Genomic DNA, 17,379 nt, shown 5'->3' on the forward strand with positions numbered 1-17,379 from the left:
ACAAAACACCCTGTTTTTGGTTGTAGAAAAAAATCCTGACGTGTAGGGGCAAAACTGAGGTCATATTCGGTTTCAGCAGGCGAAAATACATGGGAATACCATGGTCTAGTCCATGGCGTAGACAACTTTTCTCTTTTTGTGGGCCTGTGAAGTTGGTGAAATCAACAACTTTGACCCTCCATATCTTGAAAATAAAAAGCCAGCTAAATATCTGAAACTTTCTGAGGATTCATGACTCATTATAGACTATCATTTAGTACTTGTAAGTAGAAGTCTAAATTCAAGGGTGAAAAAAGAGGCTATTTTTGCGGTCACTCTTTGTATAATACACATCTATGCTTACGTTTTCCGTTAAAACATATATTTTCTGTTTTATATATAACATGTAATAGTACTTTATTTGCCAGTGTTGTATATTTGTATTTCCTCAAACTGTCCGCGATTTGTTGATCCACTATAGCTTTTGCTTCTGCAAATTGTTTCTTTGGTATCTGCCATTTCTTCAGTTTCTGTGTCTTCTCCGTTTCACTCAGCTCCGTGATGCCTGTGCGCCACGCAAAAATGCCGCTTACACTTGATACAAGGCATCTCGATCAACGACGCATCCTTGCAAGATTCCTTAGAGCACAGGAAGCTTGCCGATTGTCCTACATAACGAATTTTGCGGTCTCCGTTTTTAAACACTCGTGCGATACCATATTGAAATGCTCTTTGCAGAAGGTGGCCTGACAATGCTCGCACACAAACGGCAAGAAGTCCAACAATTTGCAGTCCGCCACCGAACATTGTTCGCCAGTCGCAGGAAATTCGATTACAGCAACAAAAGGATATCGATATTATAATTGGATTTAATACTTTGGATACTGTATTTAATTTTCCGGCGTTCAGGAAGACTGGAAGAGATATTTAGTTGTGCAGTGGTGTCGGAGAATGCAGATGATTGTCGAATAATATTAAATTTTGAAGATTCAACAGAAAATACAATGTTTATTCTACAGATAAATTCATCAAATCTATAATACTATATAAATTATTTGTTAATTACACAACAGTAATATGTCGTAGATAATTTTATCAGTAACTTCCAGTCTATTAATAAAATACTAAATATTAAAAAGCGACGCCATTATTTCACGTGCCGGGCCTGGGCGAGGTGAACCGATCGGCGTTCTCGCGCCAGTCTCGGGGATCTGAGCTCGGTCCCGTGCCTTGGCCTCCCGCGGATCTTCCTTGCTGCGAGGCTTCCGTGGCGGCGCGAGCCGTCGTGGTCGTCCTCTTCGGCCGCCATTCAACGCTCAGCTCAGAACTCGTTGAACTCGAAAAATATTAAGACGTATTAGAAATAATTAAAACTGAATACAATGTTATTTACAAAACGGTAATAATAAATAAACATAATATTATTTGAAAAATTATGCAGATAATTATATGTCTTGCGTCACATTTGATATTTTTGATTGATCAGATCAATTGGTCACTTTCATTTCTCCCAAATCGGTTTGTAAAAATAAGTACGGCCTCTTTAAGATTATTTTTACGCTTTTCTATCAGCTTTATAATGCTTGACAAAGTGTTTGGATTTTGATTGAAATAAGTTTCTGCGAATCTATTCACCTTGGACAATTGTTCGTTAGAAAAAACATTCTGAATAATCCATAAAATAATTCTTCGCCAGTGATAAAATAATAAAACACGAAAATTCGTCGGCCTAACTGGCAATAATTTTAATATTAATACAACAACGTTTCGACCTCTACTTTGGGTCCTTATCAAGTTATAAGTTATTTAGCAATGATTTAATTGCGCGTCAGGTTTTGAATCTTATTATCATCGTTAAACTATGTGGTCAGGAAGTATAACATAGCGAACATTAGATTCAAAACCTGACGCGCAATTCAATCATTGCTAAATAACTTATAACTTGATAAGGACCCAAAGTAGAGGTCGAAACGTTGTTGTATTAATATTAAAATTATTGCCAGTTAGGCTAACGAATTTTCGTGTTTTATTCTGAATGATATATTTATTTATCGTTCAACCTGCAGGTGGGCGTGGGACTTTCCTTGGAAATGGTTCACGGAAGCCATGAATAGATGTTTTATCCACTCATGCTCATCCACTTGTGAACACGCAGAAGAGTGTGCCATATATTGCGCAAGGAGACAGTTCCTCGTTTCTTTATATTATCTGCAAGAATATATATGATGATTACTACAGTCTGCATCTTTGTAAAGCAAATCATATCTGACTTATAATTATAAATATATTAGAATATTTATTGCAAAATAAAATTTTCTCTTATTCCAGTCCTTTGGCAAAATTCTACAACGTATAGAAATATATAACAAATCGTTTAGCTCATATTATATCTTAACTAGATAGACTTATCAAACGTCGCGAAATATGTAAGAGAAATAATTTAAGACTTGAAAGTTATTGGAATTACTCTATTTTTTAATTTAAATATTTTAATTTAAATAGATTTATTTATTTATTTAATTATTTATTTATTTATTTATTTATTTATTTATTTATTTAAATTAAAATATCGTAAAAAGTATACGTTATTTAAGATGTCTTGTTCCTACCTGTTATCAGATGTTACGCTGTAAGATGTCTTTTGCTGTGTATACACACCCTGTATATGCTCTTTTGACAGCTGTCTTAACCTCTCACTACAGCTCACTGCTGGTCACGGCCACGGCCCGTCACGGCAGCTCCCTAGACGCAGTGGCTCGCAGTCTCTAAATATTCGTGCGTTCCAAAACCCATCCAAAAAAAAGTGTTGCAACCTTTCCGTGAACGACTGTACATACACGATACTAGAAATCGGTCCGAGTTTCGGTTTAAACCAATGAAACTGCTGCTTTTCTGTAAGAGCTGCAAGTTGATTGGCTTAAACCGAAACTCGGACCGATTTCTAGTATCGTGTACACAAGGCTTTAGGGAATTTTATTTTAGTCATTAAAGAGCGCGTCGACGTAATTACACATGGCGAAAGTCGATGTGGTGGCCAATCACTTCTCACCTTTTTGGTACTAGCGAGTGATTATTGGCCACGCAACCTATGAGCAAAAGTCCTCAGTAGTTTTGAAATAGCTGTCATATATCACGTTTGTTTACAATCTTTTAATGTAATTAATATTACATATAGATCATTTGTTAATATGAAAAAGGATATTTCTTGTAAATTGTTTGTGAGTGTATTTTCAATGTTTATAACTGGTTAATTTATTTGTAATTAATAGTAATCAATATCTTGTTATATCTTAAGCCTACGGCACACGGTGCGGGTTTTGCTGATTTGTTGCCCGCTGTTCTGTAGCATGGTGCTGAGATGAATTTTGAAATATTCAGATATTGAAGGCGGTAAAGCATAAAACAATCTCCGAAATCCTCGACTATATTTTTCAAACCGTGCGATTTCTTGTTTTGCACAAACATCCTTTTTTATTACGATACATAGCTTATACATACATACATATTTCTTATATATACTCTAAGCATACGGATATCACTGCTTATTCTGTCAATAAATCGAGCATAAATCATAACAGAGATTTGTGTTGTATATCTTAATGAGTAGCGTTATTGCGTCGTCCTCGTCTCTTGCGACTGCCACCAGATGGACGATTTGACGAAGCCCACTGCTCGTAGAAACGTTCGGCTTCGAGCCATTCCTGATACTTGTACCACCATTCTTCCCATTTGATATAATCATCGAGAGTGAGGTCACGTAGATATCCCCTTGCCTTGTAATAATCATATCGGACGCGCACATCGTCCCAACACTCGAAACCTCTTGGTCCTTGCGCCAGAAGTGACTCAGGATAATGTCCGGGAGGAGGCGAATCGTAGCCTAGGCGTGCAATTCTCTCCTCACCTTCTATAACGACTTTCATCGCGTTCTCGCCATCTTTCGTGATGCGCATATTTTCCATGTCCCTACGATCCACACTCCATTGCGCCATCTTACCAAATCTATGGAAATGCAGAATCATCGTTATCACTAGTAGAAAAAATTATGATTAATAGAATAAAAATAAACTTAAATATTCCAAACTTATTTGAGTTTTGCAATACTGAATAATTTTGTCAGTACCGTTCAGATAATGTCATTTTTGGTGGCCCGACATGAGATGTAGTCGAGGAACTGTCGCTATCGTCACTAGGTGAAGATTCTGGTGGAGGTCGCATTATTTGTGATGCTCCATGACTTGTATGTGTCTTTTCTACTTTTACTGGTTTACGTATCTGCACAATTTTAATAGAAGTATTCCTGATATGCATAAATTCTAATTTCGAAAAAAAAATACTGTTATACATAATGTAATATGCAGGGTGCGGCATTTAAAGTGTTACAAGCTGTTATCTCTGAAAGTAGACATTACACTAAGAAATGTCTTAGATAAAAGTTGAAAGGTTGCAAGGGACACATAAGTGTGAGTAATATTTTACTCACGTTTTACATTGGGTGTAGATGTCAAGCTTATGTAAAAGTCACTTAATTTTTAAAATGAAAACCTCTATTTTTTTATTGTACCATCTTTTTCTATTAATTAATTTGACGAACTTTTGTCTAAAACACTTTATTTGTCTGATATTTTTTGAAATATTTAATGAAAACTTGGTAACTTTATCAATATTTAATTTACGATATCTCGACGACTGTTTGTCCCACGGAAAAGTGGTACTGGACTTTTTGACTTGATTTGGTCTCAAGAATATGATGTTACAATAGTATCGCAACTTTTTTAAATATTTGTGCATACATGAAAGCTCCAAGATGTCTACACAAATATTTGAAAAAGTCCTGTATCACTTTTCCCTCCGACAAACAATTATCGAGGTATCATAAGCTAAATATTGGAAAAATTATCAAGTTTTCCTTAAATATCTGAAAAAATATTAGGCAAATAAAAAAGTGTTTCAGACAAAAGTAGTTCAAGTTAATTAGAAATGATAGTAAAAATTAGTAAAATAATACAATAAAAAATGGGGGTTTTCAGTTCAAAAATTTGACTTGGGCTCAACACGGGCCCCAAACCAAAATCTAATAAGATCAACTATATTAGCCCCCTTTGAACCCTCCAACTTTTATCTGAAACATTTTTTTTAAATGTATTGTTTAAGAGATATTTAAGGTGGGCATTTAAAATGCGTTATCTTGTATACGGGTGTAACATAAATGTGGGTCGCTACTTTAGGAGTGTATTCTACTCGTCAAAATAAGCAAAAAATTCTTATAAACGTGTGTCCAAAAATTCATTATTTTCACATTACAATCATGTTTAAGGAACACGAAGGATGGTTCACCAGTGGTTCCTCCTAGTGTCATGTTTTTGGGGACATCTAAAATAAATTGTCTACTCCTGGCCTGTTGACAACATTATCTTCGTCATCGCATTGAAAACGGGTTCAATGAAATACGCAACACGCCGAAAAGCGTGTTTGTGAAAGAATGAGAAGACGGGCGAAGCAGAGTATTTTGGCTGGAAATCGCGTCTTTAAGCATTTGCTTTAAGATTTGTTTTATGTCAATTTCATTTTCTACTGTATTGTGTTATAGTGAATTTGGTTGGACGCACCAGTGCGCACTCAGTGCACATTAAAGCCGTTGTACACAAATTAACGTAAAGTGTATGTTTAATATAAACGGGTTAAGTCACGAAATCCTCAATATTCTTTATTGTACTATTTGGTAAAATATGTATTAGGCAATTTTATCAGTCGAAATATTTGCATTTTACTTTAAATATTAGAGATTAAATCAGTGTACAACGGCTTTAATGTGCACTGAGTACGCACTGGTGCGTCCAACCAAATTCGCTATTAGAAATAAAATAATACGCTTTGTAATTGCCTGAAGTTTCAACTCAAACATGACTGTAATATGAAAACAATGCATCTTGGGACATACGTTTATATTACGTTTATGAACTTTTTGGGCTCATTTTAATGAATAAAATACACCGCTGAAGTAGCGGCCCATATTTATGTTACACCCTGTATACGGAGTGTTCCAGGTCAGGTCAATAAAATTTCAGGGTCTTATAGAAAATTAAATTTGGATAAAAAAGTTTCTATAAACATAGGTCTGGAAACGCTTTGTGTTAAAAAGTTATAGCTAACGAACTTCGAAAAATCACGTTGTTTTATGATTTTTAAAAATAACTTTAACCCTTTATTCATTTGAAAAAAACAACAAAATAAATCTGATAGATAATTCAATAACAACCTAAATTACACCAATTTCATTTACTTCTGATAAGGTGTTCAAAAGAAAATAAGCTCAAAACATAAAAAGCAGAAACTTGAAATTACGTAGATGCCAAAACTCCATTAATGAATAGGGACATCATTTTGAACATATTTAATAATTTAGTTAAAAATTATTTTCCTTTTACTTTTAATAAAATTGTCCTGAATTATCTCATTGATGTAACCTTTGTATTATCCCTTTTTTTAAGTCAATTTTTTAACGAAGCGTTTCCGGACCTAATGTTTATGGAAACTTTTTTGTTCCAAACTCAATTTTCTATAAGATCCTGAAGTTTTATTGACCTGATCTGGACCCTGTATATGCAGGGTGTCTCTGAACTCAGTGGCAAAACTGGTACAGCGGCTTAAGGGGAGGTTCCCTTTCAGAGGCCCAAAAAATGCATGAATTTCAGGAATTTTTTTTGATATAAAATAAATGAATTTAAAAAAAACTTTTAAGGGGTTTTATTCTTGTACTGTTACATGAGAAATTTTAATTTTTTAATGTTAAAAAAAATTCAAAATGGCTTCACACCATGAAGCCACAAACGACGTGAGTTTATGCGCGCGGGGCGCTATACAGCTTCAACGGATAAACCGATTCTAATAAATCGCGGTGCAAAAGAAAGGAAATTTAATTTGGGGGGCCTTCACGAGTTTTTTTCAAAAATTGATTGCAAATTTTTTTATTCGAACGTTGAGGCAAAAAAATAACGGAAAAAATGGATTTTTTTTTCAAATGGCTGCCATTTTGTTTTCCGGGTTTTTTTTTAAAATCGGAAAACGATAAGGCCCCCCAAATTTAGTCTAGTTTAATAAATTTTTTATGTTTTTTGTGTCAGATCATCTGGCAAGGCTGTGGAGCGCCCCGCGCGCATAAACTCACGTCGTTTGTGGCTTCATGGCGTGAAGCCATTTTGAATTTTTTTTAACATTAAAAAAACAAAATTTCTTATGTAACAGTACAAGAATAAAACCCCTTAAAAGTTTTTTTCAAATTCATTTATTTTATATCAAAAAAAATTTCTGAAATTCATGCATTTTTTGGGCCTCTGAACGGGAACCTCCTCTTAAACACATGAAAACAAGTAAAAAATGTATAATAAACATATGTCCAAATCTGAACAATTTCGGAGTTATAAGATATTGAAGTTGCTTTCGTAAGAAAAACAAAGTAAATGTTGTTCAATGTTCTTTATTATGTTTAAAGCTTTACAAAAAGAGCTCAAAAATTCCTCTGTCGACTTCGACACACTTTCTAGGACGAATTAATAAACTATTTCAAACTTTTTGAAAAATATGTTTGGAGTTTCGCGAATGACATTGACAACATTAAGTGTCAGTTGCCACAGCTGATCTGAATCGTGGATGAATTTTTGAGTACCTTTTGTAAAGCTTTAAAAAGAATAAAGAACATTAAACATTTGTTTTTTTACGAAAGCAACTTCCTATAATACCCTATAACTCCGAAACCGTCCGGATTCGGACTTATGTTTATTAGACATTTTCGACTTGTTTCCATGTACTGAAGCCGTACCAATTTTGGTACTTAGTTCAGGGACACCCTGTATATACAAGGTGGACCATTTTAATCAATATATTGGAATATCTCATAACCTTTAAGTTTGAGACAAAAACGTTTTAGACAAAAGTTGGCATGGTTTGAAGAGGGCCACATGATGAAAATATGGACTTAACTCTGAGTGACCTCTTCAAAGTCGTCTCAAAAATTTTAAACCCCCTTTTTAAATTTTAAAACCCTCTATTTTCCATATATTCTTGTAGCTGACTTCAAGATTTTTTCAAAACACTATAATAAGCTCTCTTTCGTTAAGAATTTCCTGAGATGTTTCAAAGTTTGTCACGATATTTTTAATATAAAATATGACCTATCTCATGAAGTATTCATTTTTCGATTGTCATCGATTGTCGAAGTATCGACTTTACCTTGATACTTTTATACGTAGAATAATGAAAGAAATCGATTGTAAAAAAAAAATTATTTTAAAAAATTTGATTACCTTTTGTAGATGTATTCAATTTAGCAAAATTGCAAACGTAAAAATTAATATTATTCGATTTCTTTCATTAGGGGTTTAAAAATTTTGAGGCAACCTTGAAAAGATCACTCAGGGTTAAGTCCATATGTCCATCATGTGGTCCCCTTCAAACCATGCAACTTTTGTCTAAAACGTTTTTGTCTCAAACGTAAAGGCTATGAGATATTCCAGTGGATTGATTAAAATGGCTCACCCTGTATAGCATTTAAGAAACTATCAATATATAACTTTATATTTGTTAAATACAAAACATTTGCGAGAAAATCTTTCTCTATAGGATTAGTTAATTGTTACAAGTCTCATAGAATAGACATAGAATAGACATAGAAAAAAATGATAAGGATTAAAGAACGATAAGAAATAGTTATTTTACCAATGAGATAGGATCTGGTACTCGTGGATCCTCTGGTAATCTGCTATGATGTTTCTCTTTACGGCGAACCTTGGCTTCTTTCTCCTTGAGGTTCTTGTAATCCTTCTGATGACGCAGTGGCGGTTGCGGCGCTGGCGGTGGTGTACGCGGTCGTGGTAGAGGCGGCGACCGCGGTCTAGTACGCGGCTGTAAGGCTCGCGAACTAGATGCAATAACTTCTTTGGGATGTGCCCTAGTTCGTATCGGACTGATCGATCTCGAATGCGAGCGAGATGGTGGCGCGACGCGTCGTCGTTCTTTCGGTGAACAGACGGAACATGATCTGTCGGAACATGTGCTACCCGTGCTGGAACTGCGAGCAGTCGGTCTATTTTTATTGTGCTCGCGGGAAGAACGTTCGCGCGGTGATCGTGGACTCCTCGTTCGAGGACTGCGCGGTCGTGGACTGTGAGGACTGCGCGACCTCGGGCTTCTCGGACTCTTAGGATGTCCCCTGCTAGGTTCGGTACTACTGCCAACGTATAACTCTTTATATCCGCTGTGACGCCATCTATTCGGATCTCGCTCCTCCGCTTCCAACAGCTTCTTGTTCCAGTAGCTCGATTGTGACTCGCGTGCTTTTCGCATTACATTGTCTATCTCTTTTCGCTTGCTTGAACTCTCGCCATGTGGTCTGGATTGTGATACGCTCGTGTCCATTCGCAGCCTGCTCGAATTACTGCTGCTACCGCCTCTTCTTCTGTCATAATCTCGGGATGACATCTCTAAGAATTTAATTTTTAGAAATATTTAATTTTTATGATGCATTATCTAATTAGAATAAAATACATATATTATTAAATTATATTCAAATGATCAAGTGTTTGTCTTTTACGAAAGGACATAGAACATTGATCAAATGTGTTTTAATGTAAAATAAACAATTTTGGAAACATTATTAGATACAAAATTAATAGATACATTTGTAAAATTATAGATTAAAACATATTTACCTTATAAGTAAAGATATAAGATGGAAGACGAAGATACAGCAAAAAATATCTTGTCAATCTAGGCACACCAGTGTAATAATGCCGAGATTAGTAATATTAATCCTTCATATGCTGCATCTATAAGGATAATGTTCCAAACTGCCGCAAACATGCCAAAAGACCATCGGATGTATCAGAAGCACTCGTCCTTAAGATCGACTGGCCTAGGTGAAAAATTCTACATGTCACAAATCTGATACAAACGTCATACAAGTCGAGAGACGTTAAAAGTTAGCATTCTTTAAGGTGCATTTTTTGGGGATTTTGTTTTCTCACGTGAATCCGATTCTTTTTTTTGCGACAATCCACAAATATGTGTGCGTGATACGTCTTCGTTGCGAAGCGCGCATCGCCGGTATGCGATGCCTTACCATCGGTGTCACTCACCGCGTGTCCATGAGATCCATGCGTGTCGCGGATGTTCCGCGCGCGAGTCAAACCGCGGTTAGAGTCCCGCGCGAGGAACTCGAGATTATCTCGCTCGCTCGCTCGCTCGCTCGCGCGCGCGCGAGCACACGGAATCGCCGACAGCCCCGGGGCCACGAGCCGCGAAGATCGAGCGTCGCAACATAAACGATCGCGATTGCGACGTCGCGCGCCAAGTCGCGCGTTCGTCTCCGGGTATACGGCCCGAATAACACGCCGAATAACGCGCTGCGTCGGCGACGACGACAGCAACAGCGGCACTCGCGACGATGGCGGGTATAGCACGTCAATTTAGTATCGACGCTTAGTCGAACGGATGAATCCGTAACCGATCGGGTTCGGTTCATGCCACGAGAATAAGTGTCATCTTCGCAGGCATCGCCTTCGTGACGGCGACAGAAAGTAGAAGGGCACATCGCCGGCCGATTCATGATCACTCGCGACGCGACTTCCTACTTCGACCTCTTCTATGGATGTCTATCCCTTTATTAGCGGGACATAGTGTCACTTGAACGTGGCGCCCAAAGCGATCGGATGGCGCTACACAGTACTCTGCATACATCGAAGTCCTTGCGCGGAAGGACCGCGGCGGACGACGACGATCGTACGTGGCCCCGACAGGGGACACTGTGCTTGAAGGGAGCGTTTCCCGGGTAACGCTACGTAGTCCCCTGCCGCGACGGGATGCTTCGACTGCTTCGAGAGAGACTCACCCGTTCGAAAGAAGAGAGCTTGTGATTGGTATAAAGCGCGTTTGCGCACTCACTTGCCCGCGTCACACACACAAGCCCTCTTTGCTCCATTTTAGAAAAGCAAGGTCGACGGCATCTCTCTCGTTCCCATTCTTTCCTCCCTCCCTCCCTCTCTCTCTCTCTTTGTCACGCGCATCCTCTCTCTTCCTCACTCACTTATTTACACACACACACACACACACACACACACACACACACACACACACACACACACACACACACACACACACACACACACACACACACACACACACACACACACACACACACACACACACACACTCTCTCTCTCTCTCTCTCTCTCTCTCTCTCTCGCTAGTATCAACCTTTTGCCACCACAAAACTCCGATTAGTATGCAAACTATGAAATTTGGATACTTCAGTTTTTCTTGCAAGCGCATTTACTCACGACTGCCGTTCGTTACAACTCGTGTCCGAACGGACGAAACGACGGAGTGACACGGCATTCAGGGCGACGTCAAAAATCAATTGCCCAAATCTAGCGTACGTCTCGCACGACTCAATTCGACCCGCGAATGATACTTTTTTGTCGGAAGCCCCGCGTCTATCACGCGGGACGAACGGACACTCACTTTTCTTAACGCGACGACCCGATTACTTGTTTTTTCTGGCACGTATCCCGGCGATTCGCTCTCGCGTGATGTCGAATATGTTCACAATGGACTTTTATAGGAGAGGTTCTCCGTCACTTAGCCATTAACCGTCGAGCGCGAAGACATAGATGGCGAGCTTGATTCTCCGTTGCTAGAGTCCCTATATAGGGTGCGTTCCGAATTAGGGCCAGCGCACGAACATTGACCATTCGCCGTTAAGGTGATCCTAAAGCCGTGATCCTAGCCGGTTTTTTTCGGTTTTTTTCTTAGCACTATTCTTTTAATTGGCTTTATAGAAATGCAAAATTCTTGTCTAGAATTAAAGTACGCATCAAAATCTAGGTCATGGTGGTCGAATTTATATGTGGTGGTCGTCACGTATAACAAAAAATATTAATTTTTTTTCGTTTTCGATATAAATTCGACCACCATGACCTAGAATTTGATGCGTACTTTAATTCTAGACAAGAATTTTGCATTTCTATAAAGCCAATTAAAAGAATAGTGCTAAGAAAAAAACCGGCTAGGATCACGGCTTTAGGATCACCTTAAGGTGAAATTTCATGGGCAATGAAAAGCAGCAGCAGATCGTACTGATTGGCTACAAAATAGAGAAGTTCTCGAGTTTCTAGAACTTCTCTATTTTGTAGTCAATCAGTACGATCTGCTGCTGCTTTTCACTGCCCATGAAATTCGGGTTTAATAACATCGGTAGTTCTTAAGCCTTGTGTACACGATACTAGAAATCGGTCCGAGTTTCGGTTTAAACCAATCAACTTGCAGCTCTTACAGAAAAGCAGCAGCTTTATTGGCTTAAACCGAAACTCGGACCGATTTCTAGTATCGTGTACACAAGGCTTTAGACTAGCCAATCACACTCATTCTTCAGAAGAAGGGAATAGCTGTGATTTGCCAGCCTAAGGCCGGTATTCATAATCAGATCTTATTTCAAGACCGTCTTAATCTTTGACTATATAATAAGGACTGCTAGCAGCAACTTCAGACTGGTAGTTAACCCATGCAACAGACAGAGAGGGACGCGTACCCAACATCTGCGATACTAAGCCCCGCCCCATCGACCAAAGACCGGCAAATTTAAATATACTTTAAGTTGTATCTATTATAAAAAACTTATATTTTTGTAGGTTTAAAGCGTAGTATGAGTACTTTAATTTTTACTAAGTTTGTAATGTATATTGTATATTTTGTTTATAAACATTTACATAAATATTAAAATATAATATGTTAAATATTGGAATATTTCAAAAGACAAAAATAGAAGCAAAGAATATAAAAACAAGATTACTTATTCTTATTTTAAATATAAGTAATAAATTATGATGTGCATAAAAAGATTAATAATACAATAATAATCTAAATTTAAAAAAATGTGTAAATAAAATAAATTAACACAAGAAAACGGTGTATAAGAAAAACTTATTACACATGCCATTTATTTCAATATCTGATACAATAAACAAAATATATTTGACATAAAATTAATATAATATAAACTATAATATAACTTTATGTAATATTCTTATATTTTTAATATTGTTACTGGCCCTGAAAAATAATAGTTTTTGTAAAATGATGTCTAATAAATGTATTATGTTCTTTTAAAGTAACTTGTTTTCCGTAGTAGTAAAATTTTATTTTAAAAAATTTTATTTTAAAAAAATTGATTTAATTATCATAAATTTGTGATCTTCTATTACGCCAAATGTTTGTGAAACTTCACGACTATGCAAATCAAAATTATTAAATAATGCAGTCACGTGTATATTTCTTAATGTTTTCGAAACCATTATATTAAATGCGTTTGAACTACTTAATTTATTGTTTATTCTAAAAAAATTAAAAATTTTTTCTGCAGCACTTACAATAGTAAACGTATCTATTCGAGGATATCTTAACAATCCACAATTTTTTCTATCAATAAACTTAGATGTTACTCCCTCACATTCATTGAACAATTGATAACACGTCTGACATTTTATAAACTTTAAAATCTTTTTTTCAACGTATCCTGCTATGTATGTAATTGCGTGATTATTAGCAAGATTTATATGTAGCAGTGGTATATCGTCAATTAACATATCATTATTATTTTCATCTTCATTATTTTCATTTTCCCTTTCTGTATTCGAACTAGTTGATGTTTTGTGCGATGAAACATTTAGGATAGGAATATTATCCAACGGAACACAATTTCCTTGTGTAGAGGGTTTAATTTCATTGTGATGCAGAAGGCGTTTATATGAAGCTATAAATTGCTTAATAGTGGGATTATTATTATATCCTCCCATTGCTCGAATACATGAAAAGAACATTTCCAAGTGATCTTGTGATAACTTATAAGACAATAGATATTGCAAATATCCCTTCTCTACGTATTCATAAAATAAAAACTGTACATTTTTCATATTAATAATTAACCCAAGAAAACCGGTTTTTGATGTTGTTTCTATCACTGGAACACGTTTCCCTTTGACTTCTAATGTAATAGATGACAAATACCCAGATAGCCAAATCTGTTCGAACAAATAATGCCAAATACTTGCTACAAATTTTGGTTTCAGAAATGGTACAAATTTGCATCAAAATTTGTTTTATCAAATGTTGTCGACAAACTGCTAGCAAATACGTATCAAAACATGCGTACACAATTGACGCCAAATTGATACCAAATATCGAGCAAAGCTTAGTAGTACCTGATAACAAATTGGCACCAAATTGCTGTTAAAGTTTGTTGACTAAACCTAACGCCAAATTGATGCCAAATATTGAGCAAATTTTGGTAACAAAACTTAAGAACAAATTGACGCCAAATACCAAGCGATGTTTAGGGCGTTTCATTCAGATGGCGCGACACGTGAGTCGCCACTTTCAACGCGCCCCCACCTCCTTCCTCGCTCTTGTTCAGTGTCATGGCCGCTCTTGCTGCGTTTCTTCGGACGAGACGAGTACGTTTTCCTTCTTTCGTAACTGATTGAGCTAAGCGGCACGTATTCTGGAGACCAACCGAGCGAGATTCGACTTCCCAAGGAGAGCTCACCGCCAGGAAAAGGAGAGCTTGTGAGGGAGGATTGAGGCGAGGAGTCCGGTCCAGCGAGCAGGGCCCTTCCGATATTCTCATTTGGGACGCCATATTGGAAGATCGACATTGATCGTGGTAGTACAAGGGGCTCTGCAAGGTTAATTCTCGTCTTAAGATCTGGAATTGCTCTCATTCTTGTGGCTCTGGTTTATATTCTAGCCCTAGAATTGATCTCGTAGACAAAAGCAGAGGCCCCCCTCTCTTTTCTTTTCTTTTTTTTCTTTTCTTTTCTTACTTTGATTTCAATCAGTAATCCAGACTCCTTAATTCCGCCCTGTAAGATCTGGTTAATTCTCGTCTTGAGATCTTGGAATTGCTCTCATTCTTGTGGGTCTGGTTTATATTCTAGCCCTAATGTAATTTTAATATATGCATTACAATTTTACACTGTCAAATAAGAAATAATATCGTTTGATAATAATAACAACAGTATAGATAATAGTAACAATTTTATTACTTGACTTATTTCATTCTATTTTTGACAACTCGTATATACATTAATTGTGGCTAAGGTCTATACTATGTCATAGTGTAGATCTTAGCTACATTTCTGGCAAGTCAGTCCAAAGTATGCGGCTTTGTTCTCTATCCTTTTTATCTGTAGCAATTTTATTTCTTTTTATTTTTTAATTATTTTTTATGTATTATCTCTTATGTATCAGGTTTCTGAAGAAGACTAAGTATATAAAGTCGAAACGTAAAACGTTAATTGTATTTAAAATTTGTTTAATTAAACGAGATTTTGTTTTTAAATTTAAATTGATGACCTTTTTATAACTCGAGAAAATCAGCCAGCCTTCCATCCTATAAGTTTATTTTGTACTGTTAGTTTAATTAATTTAGTTATATTTTTTTCCATTAACATTCCATTTGTTATAGTGATTGTGCAGTAGAAAATCTGAAAAAATAAATGTTTTTAAAGAGTAAAGATAGTATATATTTTGAAATCTATGTATTTTATGTAAACATAACATTTAAATTTATTTGCAGTTTATTTTAGAACATGCCAAAAAACACCGTTTTATAAGCTTTCTAAGAAAGTTAAAAGGCAGAAAGTGAATGTTGAAGTTGTTAGAAGAACTCAATTCAACAGATTCTTTAATTGAATTCGATCAGTCGCATATTCAGCAAGCACATGCTTCCGTTAAAAGCCAAAGTTCCGTAATACCAGATTTTCTTCATAATCAAAAAGAATCTGAACTTTCTCATTATTCTTAACTTTTTCATCATTCTGAACTTTCTCATCATTCTGAATTTTCTAATAATTCTGATCATTTTGAGTACTCTGAACACTTTGATTTCGAAAATAACGATAATTATAGAGATATATTTAACATTAACAGACACACCGGCAACAATAACGAGGCTCATTCAGATGACAACGATGATAATTCTGAAAACTGCGAGAATAGTGTTGAGAATAAAAAATATTCGAAATGTTTCGTGAAAATAAGAGTTATAAAGAAGAGTTATAAGAGTATAAAGAGTTATACTCTTATAGTCTTAAAGAAGAGTTATAAGAGTATAAAGAATATGTAATATTATGTAATAAAATGTTTCATTCTACTTGCCGTTTGAATCTGATTAAGGCAAAATTGTAATATTAGTTTGAAATAGAAACAATTTAAAACAATTTAAAATACAAGGGAAATGCTTTAGTTTTATAACTATTATATTCTTGCAATATTAAAAATTTTACATATTCTTTCTTTGATTAAAATATTTCTCAAAATAATCTTGGAACTGTTGATGAAATATCGTGTATTTTTTTATCTGTAAAAGTTTAAAGTTTTGTTTGAATAGTTTAAAAGTTTTGTTTGAACGGTTTAAAAGTTTTGTTTGAACAGTTTTTTTCTGCTGTATATTAATTTCTATTACATCAAACACTACAAAATTCACTTCGGTTGCTTGCACCTAAATGATGTATATTATTCTTTTGTTATTTCTTTCTGACAACAGTACTGCATTATTCCATCGTAATCGACGAACTATGCACATTGTGAACATTTGTTTATTTCAATTTTGCATTCTTGCAAATAATAAATCGTGTTTCAAGTTTGAACTAGTTGTTTAAATATGCACGGTAGTTATTATTGTATGATTAAAGAAAGGAAAGTTAGTAGTATTAGGCTTATAAGAATATTGTTTTAGATGCATTTTCATAGAAATTATACTCGTGTTTTCAGTAAGATTCTATAAATCCTTCTTATACCGGCCAATGCATTATCTGCGCACGGAGTATGTGTTCCAGGCATTATATAAGATTCTCGAGTGTTTACAAATATTGTATGTGCTGTTGACAAAGTTAAATGTTTGCATATGTCAGTAAATTCACATTGTATAACATTTACTGTAATTAATATATAATTAATTACTTTATTGCCACCGTTAGATTTTATAAATGTCTTATAATGTTTTATAAATATAAAGATTTCTTTTAACATATGTAACATATGTATAAAATAATTTATTGTAAATCAATAACAAATTATATGCTTTTTTATAATTTAATGCTTTTAATTTTTCCTAAAAAAAAAAATATTAGTATTTATTAATGGCTACGTAACAAGGCTTGCTGCAATTTGGCGTCAAGCTGTGTCATCAAGATTTGCTCGGTATTTGGTGTCAATTTGGCGTCAAGTTCTTTCGTCAAGGTTTGCTCGCAATTTGGCACAAATTTGCTGTCGAGCTTTTGTTGGCAAGCCTTGTTCACAATATGGCGCAAATTTGCCGTTGAACTTTTGCTGCCCTGTTTTGCTCGA

The 17,379-nt window shown here is 35.6% G+C and overlaps 2 protein-coding genes and 2 long non-coding RNA genes across 17 annotated transcripts in view; 1 reads left to right on the forward strand and 3 right to left on the reverse strand.

The window, feature by feature from the left end:
* Window positions 1–17,379, forward strand: part of LOC139778772 (putative ATP-dependent RNA helicase rha-2) — a 75,759-nt gene that overhangs the window by 20,133 nt on the left and 38,247 nt on the right. For 5 of the 10 annotated variants that reach the window (XR_011719675.1, XR_011719672.1, XR_011719673.1 and 2 more), the window contains exon 7: window positions 27–1,415. The exons of 2 other annotated variants lie outside the window; for them this stretch is intronic. The gene's annotated coding sequence lies outside the window, so the exon portion shown is untranslated. Of the gene's footprint in view, window positions 1–26; window positions 1,416–17,379 lie in introns of those variants that run through there. 3 more of the 10 variants (XR_011719667.1, XR_011719671.1, XR_011719674.1) reach the window with 3 other exon arrangements.
* LOC139778775 (uncharacterized) lies at window positions 1,013–2,879 on the reverse strand. Its single transcript, XR_011719677.1, has 2 exons — window positions 2,589–2,879; window positions 1,013–2,187 (listed from the first exon to the last, which is right to left on the reverse strand). It is a non-coding gene; the product is annotated as an uncharacterized lncRNA (long non-coding RNA).
* Window positions 3,388–11,655, reverse strand: LOC139778770 (uncharacterized). Of its 5 annotated transcripts, none has more exons than XM_071716862.1 (5): window positions 11,497–11,655; window positions 9,687–9,889; window positions 8,695–9,458; window positions 4,103–4,254; window positions 3,388–3,981 (listed from the first exon to the last, which is right to left on the reverse strand). In XM_071716862.1, the coding sequence occupies exons 3-5, from the start codon at window positions 9,454–9,456 to the stop codon at window positions 3,576–3,578; spliced, it is 1,320 nt and encodes a 439-aa protein (XP_071572963.1). In that variant the 5' UTR covers window positions 9,457–9,458; window positions 9,687–9,889; window positions 11,497–11,655; the 3' UTR covers window positions 3,388–3,575. The 5 variants fall into 5 exon arrangements, with proteins under 5 accessions (XP_071572963.1, XP_071572964.1, XP_071572962.1 ...); XM_071716863.1 differs by having other exon boundaries at window positions 11,313–11,626; XM_071716861.1 differs by having other exon boundaries at window positions 10,113–11,626.
* On the reverse strand, window positions 14,816–16,126 carry LOC139778758 (uncharacterized). The gene is made up of 2 exons (XR_011719661.1): window positions 15,385–16,126; window positions 14,816–15,215 (listed from the first exon to the last, which is right to left on the reverse strand). It is a non-coding gene; the product is annotated as an uncharacterized lncRNA (long non-coding RNA).

This window comes from Temnothorax nylanderi, unplaced genomic scaffold (assembly GCF_030848795.1).
Source record: "Temnothorax nylanderi isolate EJ_2023f unplaced genomic scaffold, tnyl_v1.0 TNYL_tig0194_pilon, whole genome shotgun sequence".
In the NCBI taxonomy this organism is placed as follows: domain Eukaryota; kingdom Metazoa; phylum Arthropoda; class Insecta; order Hymenoptera; family Formicidae; genus Temnothorax; species Temnothorax nylanderi.

Bases quoted from the DNA above. Each gene is read 5' to 3' on its own strand.
- LOC139778770 (XM_071716862.1), bottom strand. From the start codon at position 9,456: ATGTCATCCCGAGATTATGACAGAAGAAGAGGCGGTAGCAGCAGTAAT. The intron at 4,255-8,694 runs GTAAAATAACTA...AAAATTGTGCAG, and splicing joins TACCAGATCCTATCTCATTG to ATACGTAAACCAGTAAAAGT. The intron at 3,982-4,102 runs GTACTGACAAAA...GCATTTCCATAG, and splicing joins AAAATGACATTATCTGAACG to ATTTGGTAAGATGGCGCAAT.